Source organism: Rattus norvegicus, chromosome Y (assembly GCF_021556685.1).
Source record: "Rattus norvegicus strain SHRSP/BbbUtx chromosome Y, alternate assembly SHRSP_T2T, whole genome shotgun sequence".
In the NCBI taxonomy this organism is placed as follows: domain Eukaryota; kingdom Metazoa; phylum Chordata; class Mammalia; order Rodentia; family Muridae; genus Rattus; species Rattus norvegicus.
The window spans coordinates 1,058,851-1,084,027 of record NC_141555.1 but is presented as its reverse complement, the minus strand read 5'-3'; the positions used below and the strand labels follow the sequence as shown (position 1 = coordinate 1,084,027).

Genomic DNA, 25,177 nt, shown 5'->3' with positions numbered 1-25,177 from the left:
GAAGCACAGCCCCCAACTCCCCAAAATCAGGGAAATGTGTGCACATGCAAATACAGGAGACATTTCGAAGTCAAATACACGTGACCCAAAAGAGCTGCCCAAAGTAAAGGAGACAGATTACATGAAAGCCTACGCAAAACCGCCATATTCAATAAGACACAAGTTAAGCGGCAACTAATTTTAAGGCCCTTATTTCTAACAACAACTTTTTATCCTCTTATCTCAGATGAGCAACTGGCAGGGAAAAAACAATCAGGAAACAAGATAAAGTAAGACACAGGATCCCAGCCCAGCCTAGCCAGACTATGAGTCTCTGCTTCACCTGATCATCACTAGGACTGGTATGTGGCAAGAGAAAAGAAAGGGTATTAATTTTAGGCAAGGGCTGACCGCCTCATTATGGCCTTGCTGCCACAGGCTTCATTTCTCCCTAAGCAGAAATAGCAAGAGGAATGAGAACAGCTTAAGTTTCATCTTCAGTACTCTATCTGAATACTGGATAAATGTCCATGCTGCTTCTGTGCCGCTGGACTCTGAATGTCACCTTTTAACAGCTGCAGGTTAGGGGTTGGGGATTTAGCTCAGTGGTAGAGCGCTTGCCTAGCATACGCAAGGCCCTGGGTTCGGTCCCCAGCTCCGAAAAAAAGAAAAAGAAAAAAAAAAAAAAGAGTTGCAGGTTAGTATAAGGACTCCCATTTCTTCCTAGGGACATCAGCACACCCGCCCTTAAAAGGAGAGGAAGACACACTACTTACTGGCTGAAAATGTATTATTACGAATTTCAGTTCTAAGCATTGTAAATAAAAACAGCACTAAACAAAGGTCTTAGGAACAAGGAAGTCTGAAATCAGGTTTTATCACAACTAGAAAGGTTTTGGTACAAACTGACAGAACTGAAAGAATGGAGTCAGTAAGAGATCAGCCGATGATGTATCGTACATAAGGAACTTCAATGTCGTCTCCACTCTCATTGTTGCAGCACAGCTCAAACACAAGGGACTTCACGTGCTGGCCCAGTTTCCGCTTTGACACACGGCTCACAATCTCTGTCATCCTGAAATCAAGGAACACGAGACTTAAGAAAGAAGAAAACAAACACAGAAGGAAAGGTGGTAGCAGATTGCAGAAAAAGAATGGGGAACCATGAGGGGCACCCTGGGTGGTTGAGAATCCCATACAAGGTTTCCACTCCCACCAGCCCGGAGGCTAACTCACGGCTGATCCAACCGTTCCTGGAGTTTGGTGGCTGGCATAAAGAAGGAATAGAGCATGGACACACCCTGGGACAGCATGGTGATTTCCAGCTTGTGCTCTGTCTGCAGAGGTTAGAAGAGATAGCAGTGGTGACTGTACTAAATCAAATATACAAGTCCCCACGAAGGGGGAGTTCACAGAAGGAGCCCTACCTTAAAGTAGTCTAGAAACTGCTTGAGGGTCATCTCTTCACCACTAGGTTGCAGTCCCTGCACATCAAAACGATCCCACAATGTCCACTTTTTATCATAGTACTAGAGGACAAAGATAAGAGATAAGAGTGTTCTTAACATTGTTACAACTGCAGCTCTATTGTCAAAAATACACTTGTGGCATTACCTAACCATGATTAGGCAGCTTGAATCTTTGTAAGGAAAAGGACACACACCACTAAGACCCTACTTTCTCCTTCTCTCATTTAACATCCCCTGTAGCTCTCCATGAAATGTTTTGTCAGCACCCTTCTGGCTGATTTTCTGCTTTCTTGAGACAGAATCTCACACTCTAGCAATACCTGGCCCGCACTACAGTTTATGTTGTCCATGTGTTTGATGGATGAACAGAGGTATTCAAATTATATCTCAGGGAAATGACCCCTTATCCGCTGTGAAGTCCCCATTCCCCATCCCAACACTAACACACACACACACACACACACACACACACACACACACACACACACACGCACACACACGCACAGAGAGAAAGAGAAAGAGAGAGCGTGTGTGTGCGTGCGTGTGTGTTTGTGTATACTGGTGTACTCAGATTTCCTGAATGGTAATATCAATATTTCCTATGCTTGTAGGTCCCATACCTGGTGATACCCTGGAGCTAGAGGTGCAGAGAAGCTGAAGAAAGGCAGAGCCAAGTTGATAAAACTGTTTTTAAAAGAATCCAGTTGTTGGTGACCCTGAACCACCTTATACAGCTCCAGACACACGAGGCCAACTACAGCTGATGTAGTGGTTGCAATAGCTGGGATGATCTTCCCTGCAATCAGTTTGCTCTGTAAGACAGACAGTGGGCACCAGGGATTACTGTTTAGGAGGAAGTGGGGGACCACAGAAGGCCCAAATGAAGAAAAATCAGCTCGGGCAAGGGTCACTGGTACATCACAGACTCCCATTACCTTATGCCGGTCTGCAGGGGGAATGTCATAGTTTTCTGCCCGGAGGTTGGATGCTGCCACAATGAAATCCATGTGAAAGTTGCTGTCATCATCCTTTAAGAGAGTGAATGTCTACTCAGGATACCACTGTCTCTCCCAACTATGTACTGTTAATTCTAATAACCACATGATGTAAATGGATACTGTAGTACAGGTGTCTTTGATTTTGTCGCTTTTGTTGAAGTCAAATATAATTATACAATTCCCTCGTTCAAATCCCTCCCAACTACTGTACTTTTCCCTGTTTTCTCTTTAAAAAGCCATGGCCCTGTCTTGCTTATATTTAAATATAACAGCAAAACAGAACCTACTCAGTCTGTGAGCACTACTTTTATGCCACGATTTCAGGGATAACATCTTGGTAATGAATAAACCATCAGAAGACATTTTTCCTGCCCTCAGACTTCCTTAGTTGCCTGGAGTTCTCTGTGTATGAGGGGTCGGGGGGGAGGGTATGGTTTCCAATAATACCCCTCCCACTTTCCTCCATAGTAAGTGCCCTAAGGGGACTCTCTGCAAATTCATAGGCCACTTAGTGAAGCAGGTAGGCCAACTGTAGACCTTCACTTCTCCTTCTGATCCTCCAAGTCTAATCCTGCCCACCCCCCATATCATCCCCAACTCTGCAGAAGAATAGCTATAGCAGTCTTTCCGCTCATTTCTAGTGGTCCCTGCAGATCTTTCCCTCCTTCCCTCCATCCACACATTCCTTGCTTTGTCCCAGATCTGAACTACACGAGGCCCTCTCTAGGAAACTACAGGCCGCTCTGGTACAGAAAGCAGGTAGGCTAACTTTAACCAGATCTTCATCTCCCTCTCAGTTCCTTCAAATCAAACCTACAAGTCTCATCTCTAGCTCTTTGGGCAGACTATCTGTGGCCGCTACCCAGCCCACTTATCTCTAAAGATCCCACAGATCTTCCCCTCCTAACTCTCCTAATTGCTTTGTTCCATTCCCCAATTTCAGCAAGTCTTCCCCGGAAAACCAGAAGCACAGAAGCTAACTGCATGCCATCACTTCTGCCTCAATTCCTCCAAGTTCAAGATCCAGTCTCATCCCCAGCTCTTTGGTAGACCTTCTGCCATGGTCTCTCCTAACTCTCTGACCCTATAACCATGGCAATGATTCATCAGCTCCTGGTCAAACATCCTACTTTCCCTCTCTCGTAAAGCCCTGTCATAACCCCAAGCCCATTCCCGTTCCCAAGTCTCAGGTCCCAATACTAAGAAACACATTTTACACCTGGAAAACCCAGTCCCCACACCTATCTGGACCCCACACTCCTCAGGACCAACATATCTGAGGCACAAGTAAAAAGGCTTAAACATAAAAACAGCTTTTGTGGATTTGATAAAGGTCCTTAAAGAGGAAATCAGTAAATCTCCTAGAGTAATCTATGAGAACACCACCTGAAAGTGAAAACGGATTCAAAAACGAAAACTCAAACTGGGGGAAACTGGAAGTGAAAAGCATAGGAACTTGGACAGGAACTACGGAGGCAAGCTTCACCATCAGAATTCAGGAGATGGAAGAGATTCTCAGGTGTTGAAGATACCATGGAAAAAATGAAGCCATCCATCAGAGAAAATCTGAGGCACCATGAAAAGACCAAACCTAAGAAAAATGGGGATCAAGAAAAAAGGAGAATCCCCAAGTATCAAGACCCAGGAAGGATTTTCGACAAAATCATAGAAGAAAAACTCCCTGCCCTAAAGAAATAAATGCCTATCAAGGTATAAAGAAGCATACAGAGCACCAAGTAGATTTGGATCATAAAAGAAAGACCTCTTGCCATGTAATAATCAAAACACTAAACATACACAACAATGAAAGAAGATTAAAGGGAAAAGGACCAAGTAACAAATAAAGGCAGACAGACCTATTAGAATTAAACCTGACCTAGAGAGAGACCTTCAAAGCCTTAAAAGCCTGGTGAGATGATGTTCTAGACGATGGTCAGAACACCACACCCAGCAAAACTTTTGATCACTGTAGATGAAGAAAATAAGACATTCCGAAAGAAAGAAAGAAAGAAAGAAAGAAAGAAAGAAAGAAAGAAAGAAAGGAAGGAAGGAAGGAAGGAAGGGAGGAAGGAAGGGAGGAAGGAAGGGAGGAAGGAAGAAACCCACCCACATTTAAGCAGTATCTGTTTACAAACTCAGCTGTAAAAAGGGGCTAGAAAGAAAACTTCAACCTAAGTAGGTTAGTTACACCAAAGACAACACAGGAACTATATAATCCCAGACTAGCACATCAAAAGAAGGGAGGGGCATGAATGGACAGACGGACGGACAGACAGATGGACGTGGACACACACATACACATCCCTCTGACGTACTTACTTCACCAACAACAACAAAGTTACATGTATCAACAGTCACTGACCATTGGTATCTATCAAAATCAACAGTCTCAAACCCTCACATAAAAGGCAAACACTAACAGAATGGACGGGGAAATACAATCTTATGTTTTGGCTTCATGTAAGAAGTACAGTTCAACACTAAAGGATAGACACCAATCGGCTCAGCATAAAAAGACAGAAAAAAAATATATGCCCAAGGAACAAGCTCGTGTGGCCATTTTAATACTTAACAAATAAGTCTCAAACTAAAACTAATCAAAAGAGATAGGAAAGGACAGTATGTACTCATCAAAAGAAATTCACACAAGAGGACATTTCAAGTCTAAACTTCTATGCCCCAAACACCAGGGCACCCAAGTTTGTAAATCATATACTGACCCTCACACACTCATTGTGGGAGTCTTCAATACCCCAATCTCACCAATGGACAAGTCATCCATACAAAAACTAAACAGAGATATGGTGCAACCAATGGAAGTTAACAGGTATTTACAGAACATTTCACCCAAACACAAAGGAACATGCCTTCTTCTAAGACCCCATGGAACTTCCTTAAAATTATTGACCATGTGCTCAGACACAAAGTCTTAACACATACAAGAAGACTGAAATAACACCCTGCATCCTTTCTGATCACCATGGAGATCAACAACACAAACAATAGAACTCTTACAAATCAAGGAAACTGAACAATCTTCTACTGAATGAAAAAAATGCGTCCAGACACAAACTTGTGAAATACAACACTTTCTACAACTGAATGAAAATTCAATTCTAAAAAGTCTTTAAAAGTCTCCCAGCCAAATAAGATCCAGAGCCAGATAATCTTAGCACAGAATTTTACCACTTTCAAAAAAGTTAATGCTAATACTCTTAAAATCACTCTACAAAATGGAAACAGAGCAGTACTCCTTGAGAACACAGCTTACCCTGATAATCAAACCACATAAAGACTGAAAAAACAGAGAATTGCAGACCAATTTCCCTTAGAACACAGATGCAAAAATACTCAGCGAAGTACTTGCAAACATAATCCAAGAACATTTCAAAAAGATCATCCACCATGATCAAGTGGGCTTCATCCCACTTGGGCTAGGGATGTAGGTCCTCTAGACTGGGCTAGTGCAGGGAATAAGAGAGAATAAGGGGAGAGGCACTTAAAATTATGGTGATGTGAGGGGTTTGCAGAAACCTAATAAAGTAGAAACTTTAAAGTTTGAGCTCACATGTGCAGCTGCACACACACAGACACACACACAGAGACAGAGAGACAGAGACAGACAGACAGACAGCGAGTGTGCATGAGTGTAAGCATATGAGTGGAGAGCACCAGAAGGAATGGAGGACACCAGGAGAACAAGGCCCTCTAAAAACAACTGGGCAAAGCTCCTATGAACTCAAAAAGTGAAGCAGGATATACCTGTCAATTAAAAACCCAATGGCCTATGTAGGAAAGGGTAGAATAGAAGGTGGGCCATCCTGGAGGCAGAAAGAATTCTGAGGTAGAGCCAGGCACAGGAGATTCATCCTGGGAAGATGTTACAAAATAGACACATGGAACCTGAATACAGGTAACCAGCCCTGTGGCAGAACGTAGATCAAAGCAAATGGATTATAAAAACTTACAGTCTAGTCAGAGAAGAGCCTAGCTATATGGTCAAAGTATCTGCAAATATATGTTGAGTCTGTCTGAGCCTTATTTAAGGGAGCATGGGACTGGGGGGGGGGGGGGAAGAACCAGGACTAACCTCTACAATTTGGAGCAGTTGGTCAATACGTAATGAGATAGACTGCTTTTTTTGTGTGGATGATGCTTTTGTTAAAGGGTTTGCCCAAGAAGCTCCTGATGACGATCAGCAATGACAGGTAACACGGCACCACAGGCTGCACTAGCAGCTTGGGCAATGTCACCAAGGCAAATCTAATCCCATTACCATGACCTACCTGGAAAACTGATGGTGCTGCTCACCAAATCTCCCTCTAAAAATAAATCTATCAATCATCTTATGAAGCCCACAGGAGTCACAGTACTGCATGCTTGTAATCTCAGCATGCAGGAGGTAGAGACAGAATGACCTCAAGTTCAAGTCACCCTCGGCAACATAAAACACTGACTTAAAAACATTTGTAACCAACAGCAAATAGTCTCTGGACAGAGGACCCAAGCTCCAATTAGGGCTTTTGTAGAAGACAAAGCAAAAAATAGCTTGAACAAGGTGACATACCTTGTATGAGGTAGCTACCTCCCTAAAGCTCTTTAACACTCAGACTTATTTGACTACTCTGGTCCACAGCAGGGAAGTGGAAGCCTGTACAAAAGATGTAGGGGAGGGGAAAAAAATCAAATTATCTGAATTATCTGGAAAGAGAGAGGTTGGGAGAGGTCACTCACTACTTGACACAGCAAAGCCCCAGCTACCTAGCTAAAGTAGGAAAGCTGCTTTTGAGCCCGGACAGAGCACAGGTCTATTGTGGTCAGGGTGGTGTGAGGAAAGGAGTCCTGCTGAAATGGCAGGCAAGTGAAGGGAGGAGTGTAGCAGCAGGGGGTGGGAAATTGGGGATAACCACTAGAAAGTCCCAGATGACAGGGAAACAAGGGGTTTTCCCAGGACCCAGGAGAGATGACATTAGGCGCAATACCCAACAAAGGAGAGATAGAACCTATAGAGACCATATCCAGTGGATAGGTTGAAGGATGGGCTCACCTACCCATCTCAAAAATTTTAACCAAGAATGGTTCCTGTCACAAGAGTGGAGCAGAGACTGAGGGAAAGGCCATCCACACACTGCCCCACCTAGGGATCCATCCCAACTGCAGACACCAAACCTAGACACTAATACTGATGCCAAGAAGCGCTTGCTGACAGGAGCCTGGTACAGCGGTGTCATGATAGTCTCTCCCAGTGCCTGACCAATACAGACATAGATGCTCTCAGCCAAACATTGGACTGAGCATGGCAACCCCAATGGAGGAGTCAGAGGAAGGACTGACTGAAGGAGCTGAAGGGATCTGCAAATCCATAGGAAAAACACCACTACCAACTAATCAACGCCCCCCCCCCCCACACACACACACAGAGCTTCGAGGGACTAAACCACCCACCAAAGAGTACACATGAGGGGGACTCATGGCTCCAGCTGCATATGTAGAGGATGGCCTTAGGTGACATCAGTGGGAGAGGAGGCTCAATACCCCACGTGTAGGGGGATGATGCTAGGGTGGGTAGATGGGCGGGGGAGCACCCTCGTGGAGGCATGGGAAACAGGGATAAAATTGGGGTGCGGGGAATAGGTGGGGAAACCAGAAAGGGGGACATTTGAAATGTAAATAAGTAAAATAACCAAGAAAAAGAAGTTGGTGGGTTTTGCTGTTGTCCTCTCTTTGGGTGACATTTTGTTTTCTGGGCTTTGGGAAGTCTTGTTGTTGTACTAAGTTTTGTTTGGTTCTGAGAAAGAACTTAAAAGTTTGGTAGGTAGAGAGGGAAAGAGGATCTAGAAGGACTTGGGGAAGTAGAAGAATATGCTCAAAGTACACTTAAGTTGAAAAATAAATAGTAAAAATATTCTTCTGGTGTTGTCTTTGTTCACGTCTTCTTTCTGTCATTTCTAGGAGATACCAGTTTTTTGGGTTTTTTCTTCTTTTTTTAAATCCCCTTGCTTTTACATTTTTTTCTACCTTCTCTTCCCATTTCTTAGGTGCACTTGTGTTGCAGATGTATCCACTGGACATACTGAATACTGACTGACCGTTGTCCCAGGACTAGTGAACCAATGGATCTTGAAGAAGCTCTTCGGACCACTTTACTAAGCCAGCCTAGTTCCTAACTGCATTCTATGTTTCAACTCACATATACCCACAGATGTAGCTCTCACTCTTCATCAAAGAAACTTCTCTTTTAAACAGGAGACCTCTGTAGGTCCACAATCTTGACAAAAGTCTACTGCTAGGCATCTGTGCCCACCATCCAAACCATCCCAGCTACCCCGCATCAAATACCTTCTCGAAATCAATGGGATGCATCTTGAATCCAAGCATCTTGTCTGGAGTAGGTAGTGAAGTCTTGAGTTCCTCTAGGTGGCTGTCATCTGCAGAAAGCAAAGTGAGCCCACTGCACTGCCCAGGGTGAAATCAGGACTGGGAGGAGGGTGGTGTTTATGTGGAAGAATTGAAAAAGAGAGGCATCCTGGAAGGTGTAAGGGAAGGAAAGGCGAAGAGAGAAAACACTTCCCTGCCCAAAGAGTACAGGGACGCAGGGATGAGGAATACAAACACATGAAGACCTGGAGGTCATGAGTAACAAAAATGAACACCTCACACAAAGAAGCAGCACATGCATACAAGATGAAAGATGATGAACTCAATTACCCATCAATAAGTTAATAGACTGTAAAAAGGGGGAGAAAATCGCAGGAGCATATTAATGTACAGCCATTACACTAGATAGAATGGAAAGGACACAGGAAGAAAAATCTGGTATGATTTCGTTTCTCTGTGGTTCCACTAATATGATATAGCTAGTGGTCAAAAAGATTGAAACAAAAAGGTTTTCGGGGATGGTAGAGGGTGGGAGAAGTTGTTCAATGGGCATAGGGGTTTAGTTTTAGAAGATGAAGACAGAGCTGGGGAAAAGTGATTCAGATTAAGTTCACAGAAAGATAGAAATTAGTTAATGGGAAGAAATGGCAAGCAATGGTACAGGGGAGAGACAAATATCATGAGGAGACAACTACTCTGGAAGGGAAATCGAGGAACCCTATCAACTTGGGAAACCTTACAAGAGAAGAGATTCTGCACAGAGATCAGAAGAGGAAACAGAGCGGGACACAGGAGTGCAGAAAGCGAGGTGTGCTTTAAGCAGATACAGAGAGGACAGAAACACAGAGGTAGATACATGGGTGGCAAAATAGAGGTGACCTGTAGCAAAAGTATCAAGATGCCCACAGGACAGGGAGCACTCAGGTTCTTTTTGCATGAAAATAGATCAAGAAGAAACAAGCAGGAGAATTCTGTAAAGTTAATTACACCAGGAAGGGAATGAACCATTTCCATAAGCCTGTATTGCAGAGAAATGATAGAGAACTTTGTTTTTCCACCCATCCACCTCTAAGCACAGACTAGGTAAATCTCAGAAGAAAATCATGGCCAGTGGCAAATACCAGAGGGAAGGCTGAGAGGGACAGAAGACAAACAGATGATCCCTGAACTAATGGTGAAGCATTCTCACCGACTGTGGCACTGGTACTCTGCAGCTCCTGTTCAGAAACATGGATCCTGATGCCAGACTTGGGAGCAAACTTGGGGGCTGGCAGAGACTGCAGGAGTGTGGTCACAGCAGCACAGTCCTGGGACCCTTCTAGTCCGTATGTCTGAGCAAACAGGTTGGCAGCAGCCATAACATAATCCAGATGTAGGGGCTGAAAGAAAGGTATGGCAAAGAAAAGTTAGCTTAACAACCACAGGGTAAGAGTAGAGACTCCACCACCCCCACCCAACCACCTGGGAGATCCCAAGGACACTTACATTGTTTGTGTCAAAGGTGAGTGGATGTGGACAGCGTTTAGGTCCTGACCAAAAAAGTACCCCAGAGCTTGTAAGCTAGAAGAATGCAAAGGTATGAAGAGGACTGAAGGAGAAGCACTCTCAGGCAAGTCTCAGACTAAGAAGCCTAAGTTCACCATTCTTGGACCCATGATGAGCCAAAAACACACAGCAAGTTCAACTTACCAATTTGTATGAGGCTTAGGCTAAACCAATGCAATACTAAGAAATGCAAATTACTCCTTTCTAAATAATGGCCCACAAGCCATTATCATACCTACTTCACAGATATGGCTTGCCAAGACATCATTAGGCTTGACATGACCCCACTGTCAAACACAGCCACAGACCCATAGACCCATGAACCCATAGACCGCTGTATATTTAACTATCATATTTCTCACTTAAAACTGCAACCCTCCGAGGGAACTCAGATATGACTCAGCCCACAAGTGCAGCTGGAAAGGAAACTAAGCCCCTTGCTTGGTGGGCAGGAGGAGGAAAACGCAAATGCTTACACGGAGAACTAGCCTAATCCTTGCCGTGGGGTGCTTGTGGCACTTAGGCTACCTGGAAGAAGCCAGGTCCAGACAGAGGACAGTAAGCATCCCATTTCCTGGAAATGTGTTTGGGCCAAATATACCCACTGAGTATATAATACCTGGTCTGGAGGGAAGTTGTGCAGCAACTGCTGGATGTTGTGAGAATACTGGGTGTGCCAGTGCTGGTAGGCCCAAGTCACACAGTCGGCCCAAGTCTGTGGCCTCTGCAGGACCAGGCTGCACTGTATAGCCTCCAGTACTTCCAAAGGCTGGGTGCCAGCTAGCTGCAGTGTCCGCTCCATGAACTTGGGGTCCCTATCCAATGCAAAGACCTGGATTACTTCAGAGGCCTAGAAGTAAAGTTTCTAGACAAGCCTTCTTTCTCTATGGAAAAAGTCAACCCGGACCATTTCCCATTACCCAACTCATCCACCAAGGATGTGCCTGAGGAGAGCAGACAAGGATGCCTTTGTTGGTTGGCGTCTGTCTGCTGTTTGGTTTGTCTGTTACTTACATGAGGTATTGGTTAACATTTTCGGCTGACTGCTTGAACAGTCCTTCAAACTCATCCCGAGCCCACTACAGACAGAGCAAACAAATGCATGTCAACAAAACAGGTCTCTGTACATATTAGTAATGCTTGTTCTGGGTAAAGACCACATTCAACCTGGACAATGAGGGCACCCACGTGTTCCAGACCAGTGGTTGTACTTGGCAGCCAATTATGTATCTTGTGAGAAACTGAATGGCAATATGGGTGTGAGGTGTCTGGTTTATAACAAAGAGACACAGAGAGGAAGAAGTCACCCAGGTCTCAATAGGAACTCCTCCTTTGTTTCTTGGTCTTTTGTTTGTTTGTTTATTTGTTTTCAACCCGGTTTCTGAGAACTAGGAGGTCACTGCTGAAATGGTCTGGGGCATCTATACAGACACTAGACATACAGCTTCTAAATTTTCACTCTCACACATACTAACCTGCTTTTATGACCTGTTGCAGAAGAATAAACATCCCTGTTTAAGTCTCTGATATAGCTAGCATTTACACTCATCACTGTTAGTGAATGAGTACATTCATACCACAAGATTGAGAATGGTGTCAACTACAAACCCACAGCTAAGAACTTTACCAAAGTATATGAGCAGCCCATATCCAGTGCTTAAGTGCTTTACAAAATCTCACTTCAATGCTCATTTTGCAGATAAGGAATCTGAGGACCAGACATGGCTCCTACAAAGCTACTGAACACTGTAAAACCTTTTGCACTTCTCTGTCTGCTGCACAGACACAGAGAACCATTTTATAACCTTGAACAAGAAACAGGGCAAGGTAATGTGGTTGGAACTCTCCAGTCTAGTCCTTCCTTATCTCCAACTGCTTAGCATGGCCTCGATGTACTGACACTATGAGCCTACGAGCAAACAGAAACCAAACAACCCCCCTGCCCCAGGCACTGTTGGACTGGAAGAACATAAGCAGGACTAGGCTCTGGTTTTAGTTTCCAGTGCAGCATTCAATTTCTCCAGCCAGAGGGTACACAAGATTATGTACTTGACTACACAGACAGAAGCCGCACTTAAAAACCAGCCGTCTAACTCACTTTGGGTAAGAGTTTAACAAACCAAAAACGCACTCACTATTACAGGTTAATTTAGAAAGTCAGCAGAAACAACATTAGCCGATTTGTGCAGCAAAAAGCATCATTTACAGACCATCCTCACTGTTCAGGCACATGTCCCGTGATGTTCTCTTTAAGTCTTTCCAAATTAAAAGGTTAACGTTAATTACTCTACTTAAGGTATCTTTCATACACTAGAGTTTGGATGTTTTTTCTTTCTGCCAGACCCTCCCAGGACCTCCTCAACTCCCTAGCTGCTTAACCCGTGTGCCATCTCCCGAGGAAAAGTAAAACCCAAAAGAAATAAATAAAAACCCAGCAGCAAGACAAGAAATACCAAAACAGAAAGAAGTGCGCAAAACAAAAACAAAAACAGAAACAAAAAACCTGAAGTCCATCTGGCCACGTACTTCTAGGCATGGCATCCACCCTGAAATGTGGTTGCTAGATACGGTAACATTCCATTGTAGACAATGGTTTTCCCTTTTCTGAGCACGTTTGATACATTCTGAGCTGGAACATTGTGCGGACCTCCCCGTCTTTGTGTTGGGACTTTGCTTGGTTTGAACTTATACAATTTTATGAGTGCTGTCACCAGAAGTGGATGACTCCAAAGAAACCACACATATCTGATAGATACACATGTGGGTTGATACACATATGATCTCAGAGACTTGTGACAGCACACACAAGGTGTACCCAAAGGTCAAAGTTCTTTGTGAAAGAAGGGACCCAATAGCAGGTACTCTGGATAGTGGTATAAAGACGAGAGCAGGAAACTTAGAATCTGTAGCATGAGACTGGCAAAGGCTTGATGACCTAACCCTTCCACCTCCAATTCCTCCCAAGGTTGATCACCTGCAGGGTATGCTCAATGGCATTGGGGAAGTTCTTCAGTGTGCAGATGGGGATGGATTTCTCAGGTGGGTCCTGGCTAGAGCTGTAAGATTCTGTCAAGAAGGGAACAACCACTTGCACGTTGCCCTTGGTGCCCAATGTGCCGGATTCCAGCAGAGGCTTACGATAGTAAACACAACGGCGGTCCATGTATAATCCTTCAGGGAGATGGGAAGAAATGGCAGATGAGTAGTAGGCATGCTTAGATAAAACAGGAACACGGGTCAGCTTGGTCTTCCGAATTGGTTCCAGGACAGCCAAGGCTACAGAGAAACCCTGTCTCCAAAACCCAAGACAAGACAGGAACACAAGAACCTCATCCATACACACTACCCTGCCCTTGCCCTCCTCACTCAACTCCAAACTTACGAGCATCCACATTGTCTAGAGCATTGGCCACACCATCCAGGTTTTGGAAGAAGTCATCATCATAGACGTGTTCTGTCTCAGGGCCTACTCGATTCTGGTGGCTGCACACCCTGATGTGTGGATTTATGTCACGTACTGCTGCAGCAGCAGTCTCAGACTTTAATTTCTAGATGGGAATATGAAAAATAGAGCTGTTTCCCACACACCGATGCAACGAAACTCCAGAGAGGTACCTCAAAATGTATCCGATGTCAAAACCACCTGGCTACCAACAACAGATATTATAAAAGAGATTACGGACCACAGACTGCTCTTTTATGACAGCTACATTTACATTATTCATAAAATTCTGTTGTCTTTTTGCTTTAAGGATTATAAACAAAATCTGGCCCCACAGGATACTGTGAGTACTAAAACAGAATGACCCGACAGCTACTCTCTTTTCAATTAATGACATCTAGAGTAACCCAAATAAAACCACAGACAGACTGAGTCATGTTCCACTTCTCAATAACCTCCTCGGTTTCTACTTTCACTTGTGGTATAAAAGGGGTTGTAGCCTCCTCTGTTCTTAGCCCCTCTCTCTGTAGCCCCAATGTCTTATCTTTCCTCAGGCTTCTACTACTTTTGCATGGTCAACTGTTTGCTCACATACCTTGTTTTACCCTTCTACGTCAATTCCCTTAGGACAAAGTCTTCATAAGCAGTGAAAACCAGCACTCTCCTGGCATTCCCAATTGCTGCCTCTTTGTTCCTCATTCCTTCATTTAACCATATACCACTTAGTACAACATAGGCAAAGATGCTGAAGAACAGTCTCCCAACAGCTTTTGGGGGTATAGGTCATAAGCACCACAATTTCCCATGTTAGATTTTTAAGCAGAATATTTAAAAGCACTAGTCCACTTACCACAGTATGTCATACGAGATAAGCATAAGTTATTTATCTTGAAAAATACTTCCAGTACAGAACATCCCTGAGGACTCATACCATACTCACATTTTATAAATGTTTTAGGTTACATACTCTCTTACAACAGCTGTGTCCATATGTATGTACTTTTGTATGTATGAACGTATGTATGTACACACGTATACACACATGGGGATACACACACACACCTCTCACATATGCATATATACATATGCATATATACATACATAGTACATGCATGAACTAGTGGAATACTAGTGTACTAGTAGTACTAGAACACATATAGTACGTAGCTTTCTTTCTTTCTTTCCTCCTCCTCCTCCCCCCCCACCTCCTCTTCTTCCATTTCCCTCTCCCCCTCCTCCCCTTCTATGTTTTTGGCCATCACATCCTAGTTATACGGGAAAACAGCATCCCAGCTTCCCTGACCTGTCTTTCTAAAAGTATGGAAGAAATTTGTCCTTTCCACTGTTAGAGCAATCTGGGTGAGGAAAGATAAACAGTATTTAATACCATTTAAGTTATTACTGAGTCTGGCAGACTCAGTGTTACAGGAGGATACCAAAATGCACTCAGGAAGATTCTCACTTGCTCCAATCTTCCCAATCTTAGAGAGGAACAGGAACATTTCTTTCGTTACCTTGTAAATCTAGAGGCTAGGATGCTTAGGGTAAAAACAAAGCAAAGCAAAGCAAAGATGGATTATCAGCGAGTCAATCAAGGTAACACTGACCTATAGGGAATACCCAGTAATGACTCTATTACCCATCTTACAATGTCACATCTGCAATGCACAAGCATTCGAGCTTAGGTGGGGAGGGAGAACAAGGCAAATGAAAAAACGTGACAGGTAATTATGTCTACTGACCTTACATCTGAATGCCTGAAAAATAGGAGGGAAATAAAGAAGAGGAGAGGAAAGCAAAAACATCTAAGCCATTTAGATTGCAATCAAACAGAAGCCATCCTACTCACTGTGACATCCCAGGGGCGAAAGAGAAACTGTCTGTTCAGGTTTGACTTCTCAATGGTGTCCATGTCTGTAACTGTGATTTCTCCACCCTCTCCACAGCCAAGGCCAATCATGGCAAAGTTCTTGAGCAGCTCACAACCAATGGCACCTGCACCTACCTGGAAGTTTGGTAAACCCTCTGATCAGAGGGAATAGTGATGGCATATGCTAACCCACAATTCCTTACTCCCAAAAGAAAACACCAACAGAACACAAGATTGTGTAGTAACAAACATTCAATTCAAAGGGATGACAGATATTCCTATGGGTGACTGAGGCAGAGGGGAAGAAAAAAAAAAAGAGAGAGAGAGATACACAAAGCCTTTCCTCAACCAACCACAAAACAGAATAGGTGATGTGATCAGGACATGAAAACCAAAAGATCCCTCCCCAAAGGATTAGGGAAGAGATCTTATAAAGAGTGGGCAGAGCCTATTGCTAGTGTCAATCACCAGGAAGTACTTCTGCTTGCCAAGCTTCTCTTGTAGGTCTGATCCAAATACCGCCACTTGCCCATCGTAACGGTTCTGGCGCTGGATTTACGTGAATGAGTACAGACAGGTTAGAGACACTTCCTTCAAGATGTTCCCAAACGTCCCTAGTGTTCCCACAGACCTACCGGCAGGCACTTATCTTCCATGAAGGCCACTCTGTGCTCCGGGAGACATTCGAGGGCATCAAAGTACAGCCACTGCCTAATAGGCATAAACTTTCCAGAACAAGCCTGGAGAAAGAGTGTTGTCAGCAGCCAAACTGGAAGTGACAGGGACTAAAAGGCAGTGAGGGAACCAGAAGCACACAGCAGTCCACCACCCTTTCCCACTACTGCTGACCTTCATGACCTCCTGGGCAGCCAAACCACCAATGAAAGCACTCATGGGTGCCAGATCCCCAGCTGCTACATAGGCCAACTTCCGGATGAGGTCTATATCTAGGCAATCCTGCTGGACTGCTGGCAAAGATTGAGCATTCACAGCCTGTGCTAAGGTCACCATTTCTGCAGCATCCTCCTGGTTGGTCAAAACGAACCAAGATAACAGTCTATCAGGTCCTACTGCAGGAAGAACAGGTACAAGAAACAGACATACCAGAGGTCCCGGGCTGGCTTCCCACTCATTTACCTCATTATGGGGCCGAGGAGGCCTGCTGTGCTGAGTACAGAACTGATGCAGGGCCTGGAAGCCAATGTGGAGCTGAGCAGGGCGACAGCACTTAGCAAAATCTGTTATCACAAACTCTGGCTCTGCCAGCGAGGCAACTAGGGATTTCTGTGGATAACGAAGCATCAAAACCAGATATGAACAACGTATGAATCTCAAAAGCAGGAGTCCTTCCATTCACAGCCCCCCACCACCAACTCACAAAACTGATCTTCTGAGATACTTTCACTTGACTGACAATGCCTCCACGGGTGTACTCAGAGAAGCTGGAGGTATCACAGATACTAAAGGAATAGGGACCTGAAAGATCAACAAGATGGAGAACACTTCCAGTCCAATCGTGCCCTTGCCACCCTCTGAACGTCAAGTACAAAAAACTCATAGTCCAAGTCTTAAGACACACCAGGTTTTTAAAAACTGCAAACTCTACTCAGATAGGGACAAGTGAGCAAGCACACAAGCAAGCAAAAAAAGCAAAGCGATACACATCCATCAGCAAAGCGATACACATCCATCAAAGGCATGGGAGTACACAACTATCACCCCAGCAACTCAGGGCGATTCAGAGTTCAAAGCTAGCTGAGGGCTACCCATACCAAACAGAATGGCCACAATCTCACTCATACAGCTTCAGACTCCAGGGTGCTGGGGAACTGACACATCTGGCTTTTGTTTCAATGCAGAAAAACAAGAAGGGGGAGGGAACAGATGTCTCCTCTGTCTATGATCTGATTCAGAGGCTGAGAGTGAGTGCTTCCTGCTCTCTGGGCCACTCACAAGTGTCTGTATGTCTCAGACATACCCCAAAAACATATATACACACATGCAAAAATAGAATAAATTTAAAACAAGACAAAAAGAAATCTACTTGTCTCCATCTCCCAGGCGCTACGCACAAGCTCTGTAAAGATACAAGCCATAGGACCTAATTCTTCTTACACAGTTTCTGGGGCTGAAACTCAAGCACTTGTGAGACCACAGCAAGAACTTTACCGACTGATTTGCTATATTAATGTCCAGTACTTTACTAACATCTAGTGACTAAAGAGAAGAAAAAAAAAAAAAAAACCAAAAACCCTGTACTTGTTCAAGACAAAGCAATTCTTTTCCATGTGCTTGTTCATTCGGAGACAGGGATTCAAATGGCCCAGGCTGGCCTCTTGCTCTTGAACTGGGCTTGAACTTCTAATACTCCTGCATCCACCACCTCCTGAGTGCCAGGCTACAGGTGAACGACATCATCCACAGTGACACCCAATTTTCCTTTTTTTTTTTCTTTAAAAAGAAAAAAACTACAAAATTTATTTACTTATTCTATATAAGTACACTGTAGTTGTCTTCAGACAGACCATGCGAGGGCATGAGATCTCATTACAGTTGTGATGAGATCACAACTTTCCAGCCATTAGTCTACCAGAACCTAGCTTAGTAATCACACACACTAGAAAGGACCTAGTCTCTTAAGACTTTTTATAGCTTAAAAGAGAAGATTTAATTGTCTAAAATAAACCAAAAAGGGGGAAAGTCAAAAGGGAATAAGAAACCAAGGAATAAGTGGGCTGTCTTGACCAATAAGCAAGAATCAGTCCTGTGTCACTCTCCCACAGTGGAGGTGGGAAACACAAGTTAGGCAGTGTTTTATCCCGGCATGTGGCTTTAATGCCAGCACTCAGGAATCAGCACTCAGGCAAGAGGACTCTGGGTTTGAGATCAGCTCAGTCTGCTGGGAAAGTTCTAGAGTGACCTCTTAGCTTCTGAGACAAGCCCACATCACAGGGCCAACCTTCCCTTTGTCCTCTGCCACCACTTCTCACCCTCCTTCCCCAGGCTTGCCATACCCAGAACTTTGATCTCCATAGGACCAATGCCATTCAGTTCACTCATGCCTTGAACTTCTGTGAAAGAGACAAAGTCACCACTTTCAAATCCATGCCGGGTTTCCTCCAAGCAGGTGACAATCCCTGGATTCTCCTGGTTAGGGAGAAAAGGAAAAAGAAAAAGAAAAAGATTGAGAGTTAAGCTATGTACGTACAGTGTGGCATGCTTATAGTCCCACCACTGTGGAAACTGAGGCAGAAGGTTCACCCTAGCCTTAAAATCACCCAAGAACAAACAAGTGAAAAACCACCCAGGATTTTCAGTCAAGGGCAGGCTGACAGCCACTAAGGAGTTTTAATTTACCTCAGTGACAGGCTACTCACCTATTTAGTGGTAGATCCCAAGTTCAATTGTTAGGTGAGGACAGGGGAAGGAAGGAGAAGGGGAACGGGAAAAGAATAAAAAAATGAGAGGGAGGGCTGGAGAGATGGCTCAGCAGTTAAGAGCACCCGACTGCTCTTCCAGAGGTCATGAGTTCAATTCCCAGCAACCACATGGTGGCTCACAACCATCTGTAAAGAGATCTGATGCCCTCTTCTGGTGTATCTGAAGACAGCTACAGTGTACTTATATATAATAAATAAATAAATCTTTAAAAAAAAATGAGAGGGAATGGGAAAAGAAAGGGAGAGGAATTCTCAAGACAAAAATAGGTGAGAAAGGAAGGAGAGGAGAGAGGGTGGAAAAAGGAGGGTGAGAGAAAAGGAAAAGGAAAGGAAAAAAAAAAAGTAACTGCCTTTCTTTGCAGGAGGACCTAAGGGGCTAGTCTCCTTACCTTAGTGATCATTGAAACCATAGCACTGAGTGGCTGTTCTCCATTTGCATCAGTGAGAATCATTTCCTCTCCAAAGTCACAGAAGAGTTGTCTAAGGAAGGAGGCAATGGGCGTGGTGATTTGGACCAAGTACAGGACCTTCTGACACTCAAGGTACGAGCAGATCAGGTCATGCTCAAAACACACAGGAAAAAATGAAAAATCATTTCAAATCTGGTTGGTGGGGGAGGACATGAAGGCTTGGGAGACTCTTGGCCTATGTTTGGTAGAAGTTAGAGAAGAAAGAAGCAAGTAAGCACTCACCCAACTAGGCCCCGAGTGTCTGCTACTACCAGCTTGATTCCATGGCTATGGCAGAATTCACCCACCTGCAGCTGATATTCCAAAGGAGTGTTGGTAAGAACCACCACCTGTAAAGACCAACAGGCTCAGGTTTAGGGTGGAGCGAGAGAATAAAAAAGCTGACAGAGGTGAAGGAGAAGGGGGAAGAATCCAATCTCCAGGATCTGCTGGCTCAGCCTTTTGTCACATGGACACTCGAGTGAGTCTCAATGGGTATCAGACATAATAAGGGTCAGAGAACAGCTTTAAAAAACACTACCAACTACAGCAAGAATAATAGCACTGCTGGACAAACAAGGTCTGATACCAGCTAAGTTCATTTATCTGGTGAAAATAAGACAGCTTGGCTACCTACAGCCAGGTTATATTCAACAACAATTACCCAGTCAACCTGGGTTTGCTCTCATCACACCTGCTCATACGACAGTCTGAGAATTATACATGCAGGTGCTGGGCTCCAGATCTCACTATAAACACAACACCCTTTTGAGAAGAATCTGCCCCTCTGGGGCCACCTACATCTCCTAATTTTCCAAAACTAAACCTGTCAGAAGGTGCCAGCCTAAATGACAACAAAGCTGAAAGAATAAGGCAGCAAGAATGGGGATATACTAGTACCAGGATACCTGAAAACCACTAAGGAAGTCGTCAACTAGAGGTCCAGTGTAAGTGTGCACAGGAACATAACTGTTGAGTTCAGCAAGGCGTGGTTGGGATACCTCAGCTCGATTTTTGCCAATATCTTCCTCATGCAGGTAGAACTGTAAGAATGGGATAGGAAGATAAGACTGCAACATAAGCAGTGCCCATGCTGGAGCCTAGGCAAAGGGAAGCCAAAGAGAGATACCTGGGAAGACAGATCAGCCCACTGGGCAGTGCCCTGGTCATGGAGAGTGACAGCCTTGACCCCACCAAGGATGATATTCTTGGCAATTTCCACACCCAGACCCTGCAGGCCTGATATCAGTACACTGGACGTCTGGAGATGTTTCATTGCCTCATGACCTAGTACATACCTGTCAGCAAAGAACTCTAGGTTAGGGTCTGCCCCACTAGGTACTTCTTCCCAATCTCCACCTCCCATCCTGGGTACCACTCACAGCTGGCGGGAGTAAAGGCTTTCATCTATATCCATTTCCTTGTTTTTTGACATTCCCTAAAGATGAGCACAGAGTTCCAGGGGAGATAAAACAGTAATGAGACTTAGACATTTGGAGAAACAAGAGGTACTTCACCACCTCCACTGAGAGTTTCCATCTTGACAAAAGCCATACTCACGCTGTTTGGCCCTGGGGGTACGCCAAACATCACAGAATGGGTAGAAGACCAACTAGAATCCACCTTAGAGTCAGGTCCGGACACTCTGCGTTTCTTGGACAGGACCGAGCTGGACATCTGAAAAAAATAGGGAACATCACAGCTGACGCCCTGTGGCAGAAACATTCTCTTCACAAAAGTTTTGTCTGCGTGCGTGCGAGCGTGCCTCGCTACCCTTCTGTGAGAGAAAAAGCACTGAATCTGTATATCTGACATAAGTCAAACTAATGTAGCTCTTCATAGTCAGTGTAGAGGGCAAAAAGTGTTTGTGCACAGAGATAAGCACTAGAGAAACCAGGAAAGTTAAACAAGCATACAGGCATCCTTCAAAGGAAAGAGATGTTTACCTGTCTTCCTCCTGGAATGCTAGGAATAGGTGTAGTTTACACCATGGTGACATTTTGCTGATGAGCCACCCGTAACCCAGAAATTGTTTTACCCATTCCAGAACCTTTCTCTCTAAATCCTGCACATTGCTTCTAGGCCATAAAAGCCATTCTTATGAGTGATGTGACTGTACTTATCAACAGCCTCAGTGGTTCCTATGCTACCTCAGGGCCAGGTCAATGGCCCTAGATCTCTGGCACTATTCTAATCAATAAGTCCCATCCTTGTGGAAAAAAAAAAGTCAGGGTGTACTTTGTAAAGAATCTCAGTGTCTTAAATTTGTTGTGTACTTGGGACTGAATTATTATTATTAGAACGCGTATCTCCAAAATTGTGCTCTGTGAGCTCAAGGACAAGGACAGGCTCCGAAATCTTGGCCCAAGCACCAGTTCCAACATCAGGCTGATCCCAGTTTCATTCATAGCTCATCCTGATGGTTTACTTGCTGTAAAGCCTGCAAGGATGCTACAAAGGGTATATCAGAAGTTTAACACTTTACATCCAAAAGAATCAGTGAGCAGACACTGATAAGATACCAAACCAAAACTGGGTGTCTCTAAACAATAAAACAGAATCCCACATTATATGCTGCCAGAGAGGTAGGGAAGGAAGGGCCAGTGAAAGGATAAGAATTACAGAGGCCCTGACAAATCAGACTGGGAGAGTGACAGCAGATGGACTATACCCTCCAAAAATTCCAGTCTAGTCCTTTGGGAAGTTCTTCACATAACTAAAGTTAATCTGCTGAGAGAGTCAAGGGATTATGGAAGGTGGAGACTATACCACAAAGGCAGACAAGTCTAAGTACACTCACACAAAATGTCTACAGACTGGCTCTAAGAAGTCTTTTCAGGGTGGTATGTGGGCACTACTACTCTGACGTGAAATCCATCTCACAAGACAGATCTCATGTAAAACATTATGTCTGTGCTGGACCAGAGGAACAGGCAAATCCATGACAAAGATGTCAAGCCTAGGTGAATCACTCCTAACTTTATGTCCTAAATCCCAGTGTCTTTCTCTAGGAAAATGAAAAATGATAACCAAACAAAATAAAACCAAATAAAAACAACAAAAACAAAACAAATCCCCAAACAACAAAGAAACAAGACAGCAATTTGTCCTTTTCGTCTACTTTTATCTTAATTATATTAACTGCACAAATTAATAACACCCCATATCTTATTGCCTATATGCCATGATAACCAACTCACAATCCCCTTCCACACACCAAAATGATTTTAGAGGAACCTATGTTGCTGACGTATTAAAAATCGAGGAAAACGCTTTATAAAAAACGAGGAAAAGGAGGGATGGCTGCGGTTAGAGAGGTTGACCCAAGACTGGAGATCCCCAAGCATGTCGATTCCCCCACCCCCACCCCCACCGCCACCCCCCACCGCCACCCCCACCGCCACCCCCACCGCCACCCCCACCCCCACCGCCACCCCCACCTCTCCGGACCCCATTCTGCCTACCTGCCTGTTGCCCCTGAATCTAGGATAAGGGCATTAAACGGAGTTCCTTAACCTGATAGGAATCCCTTCACTGTACTGTCCCTGCCAGGCCGCCCCTACCAACAAGCCCTGGCGTCACGGCCCAACGGCTCCCGAGGCCCCCACCACAGAGCCCCAGATTGTTACCAATGCTGGTGCCTGTTTGCGCTCCCTGTCGCTCTCTTTGTACTTTCTCTTCCTCGAAGACCTGGTCGCAGAATGATGCAGCCTCCACCTTCAGGTCCCTGACCAGTTTTTTCAGAAACTCCTTCCACAAAAGGCGCGTCCGCGTCCTCACACGAGGAACAAGATGGCGCTGGCCCGGCCGGAAACGGAAGGGAGGAGCTTGATCCACGTTCCTCATGAATCATTTATGACGTACTGAGCCTGCAGAAATGAATATTCAAGAGGAGGGCAGAGCTTTAATGCGGTGCTGGGAGCCTCAGTTTTCTGAGACTATGTAGCGCCTCACAGAAATGATCATTGCGCCCCCTGGAAGAATGAAACCACAGCAAAATCTGCTGGGAAATGCTTACAATACAGGCTGGTAATAGAGAGTGGCAGGCGAACGCAACATAGAACATGCTTTGAACGTTAAAGCTCTTAAGTCACTTGCCTGTACTGTGGGATCTTTCTTCTACAACCCAGCAAATAATACATACGTATGCTTGTTTAGACTGCGTGCCCGCTTTTCTAAAGCAGACAACATCAGCTATGGCGGTCAGAACGGCTTATTAAATATGACTCGTACCTTTAAAAGAGAAGCTGAGGAAATGTAAACCCGCCATTATGCAAAGGAAGAATATGGATTCCTATTCTGTAGGCAGAAAATGAAATACAATCATTGTTGTAAAATTGATGTATTGTTGAACAAGGTGTACTTGAATACATAATTAAATATGAAGGACACAGAGGAGGCAGGCGACATTTGATTTTAATGTACTGAAGAGAGAGGTGTTTTGGTTTGTTCTTGTTTGATTGGTTGTGGTTTATTTTTCCATTTATTTAAAATAGATCTCTTTCTCACTTCATATATCCTGATTGTGGTATCTCCTCCTTCTACACTTCCCAATACCTGTATCCATCACTTCTGTCCCTTCTTGATCCCCTTCCTTTCTGTCTCTTATTGTAAAAGAACAGGCTTTTAATGTTTAATAATAAATTATAACAAGATAAAACATACTAAAAAAAACAATAACAGAAAGAAAAGAAACAAAAAGTAGGTACAAGAATCAGAGACCCACTCACAAATACCATACAAACACTAAACTGAAACCCATAATATATACACAGAGGACCTGGTGGAGACCTATGGAGGTCCTGTGCATCCAGCCTCAGTCTCTGTGATGTGAGTTCATATGAGCTTTGCTCAGTTAATTTAGAGAGACTTGTCTTTTCTTTCTGTCCTCCATTCCCTTTGGCTCTTACACTCTTTCCAGTTACTCTTTCATGAGGTTCCCTGAGTCCTGACAGGAGGATTTGATGAAGAAATCCCACTTAGGGCTGAGTGTACCAAAGCTTCTCCCTCCCCATGCCCTCTTTCTACCCCCCCCCCATTCTGTATTTTTTTCCCATCCGCTGCAGGAGGAAGCTTTGATGACTGAACAAAGCTGTATGAGTACAGTGAAATGCCCTTAACAGTAATTTCGTTGGGATCTTTTGATTTTATTTTTCTATAGATTGGTAGTATTTGCTTTTAGGTCACTGGACTCTTTAGTCTCAACTTCTTGGCCACCCAAGCAGTGTCAGATATAGGTCTGATGGAGGGAGCCGTAAGTCAAGTCAAATATTTACTAGTTAGCCCTCAAATATGTGACATAGATACCATAGCATGTCTTGGAGGTAGGATAGCATTATACATCAAAAGATTTGTGGTCGGTATCTTCTGCTGGCCTTCAGGAACAAATAAGCACACATGAGTGAGTGAGCACAGTCTCAGCTACATGAGGCTCACAATACCGCTCTTCCCAGCACATAATTGAACCACAGATGTGGAAATAGATGTAAACACTATTCATTAATGCTGAAACATCAAAATCTTAAGTTTGCTTAATCATCGTAGGAGGAGTCCGATGTCAGAAGACAGAATGAGCCAAGTGAAATAGTTCAGAGAATCATGGGACCC

At 44.2% G+C, this 25,177-nt stretch overlaps 1 protein-coding gene across 1 annotated transcript; it reads right to left on the bottom strand.

Annotated features, from left to right (window-relative positions):
- Positions 1-751: 751 nt before the first annotated feature.
- LOC134484397 (ubiquitin-like modifier-activating enzyme 1 Y) lies at positions 752-23,375 on the bottom strand. The gene is made up of 26 exons (XM_087601309.1): positions 23,200-23,375; positions 21,131-21,247; positions 20,953-21,008; positions 20,700-20,868; positions 20,479-20,613; positions 19,814-19,920; positions 19,511-19,601; positions 18,696-18,828; positions 17,060-17,157; positions 16,819-16,965; positions 16,531-16,707; positions 16,317-16,421; positions 16,150-16,230; positions 15,661-15,816; positions 13,752-13,917; positions 13,344-13,540; positions 11,384-11,448; positions 10,989-11,184; positions 10,310-10,384; positions 10,014-10,203; positions 8,786-8,874; positions 2,384-2,476; positions 2,069-2,260; positions 1,407-1,508; positions 1,216-1,316; positions 752-1,054 (listed from the first exon to the last, which is right to left on the bottom strand). The coding sequence occupies exons 2-26, from the start codon at positions 21,245-21,247 to the stop codon at positions 919-921; spliced, it is 3,174 nt and encodes a 1,057-aa protein (XP_087457435.1). The 5' UTR covers positions 23,200-23,375; the 3' UTR covers positions 752-918.
- Positions 23,376-25,177: the final 1,802 nt, after the last annotated feature.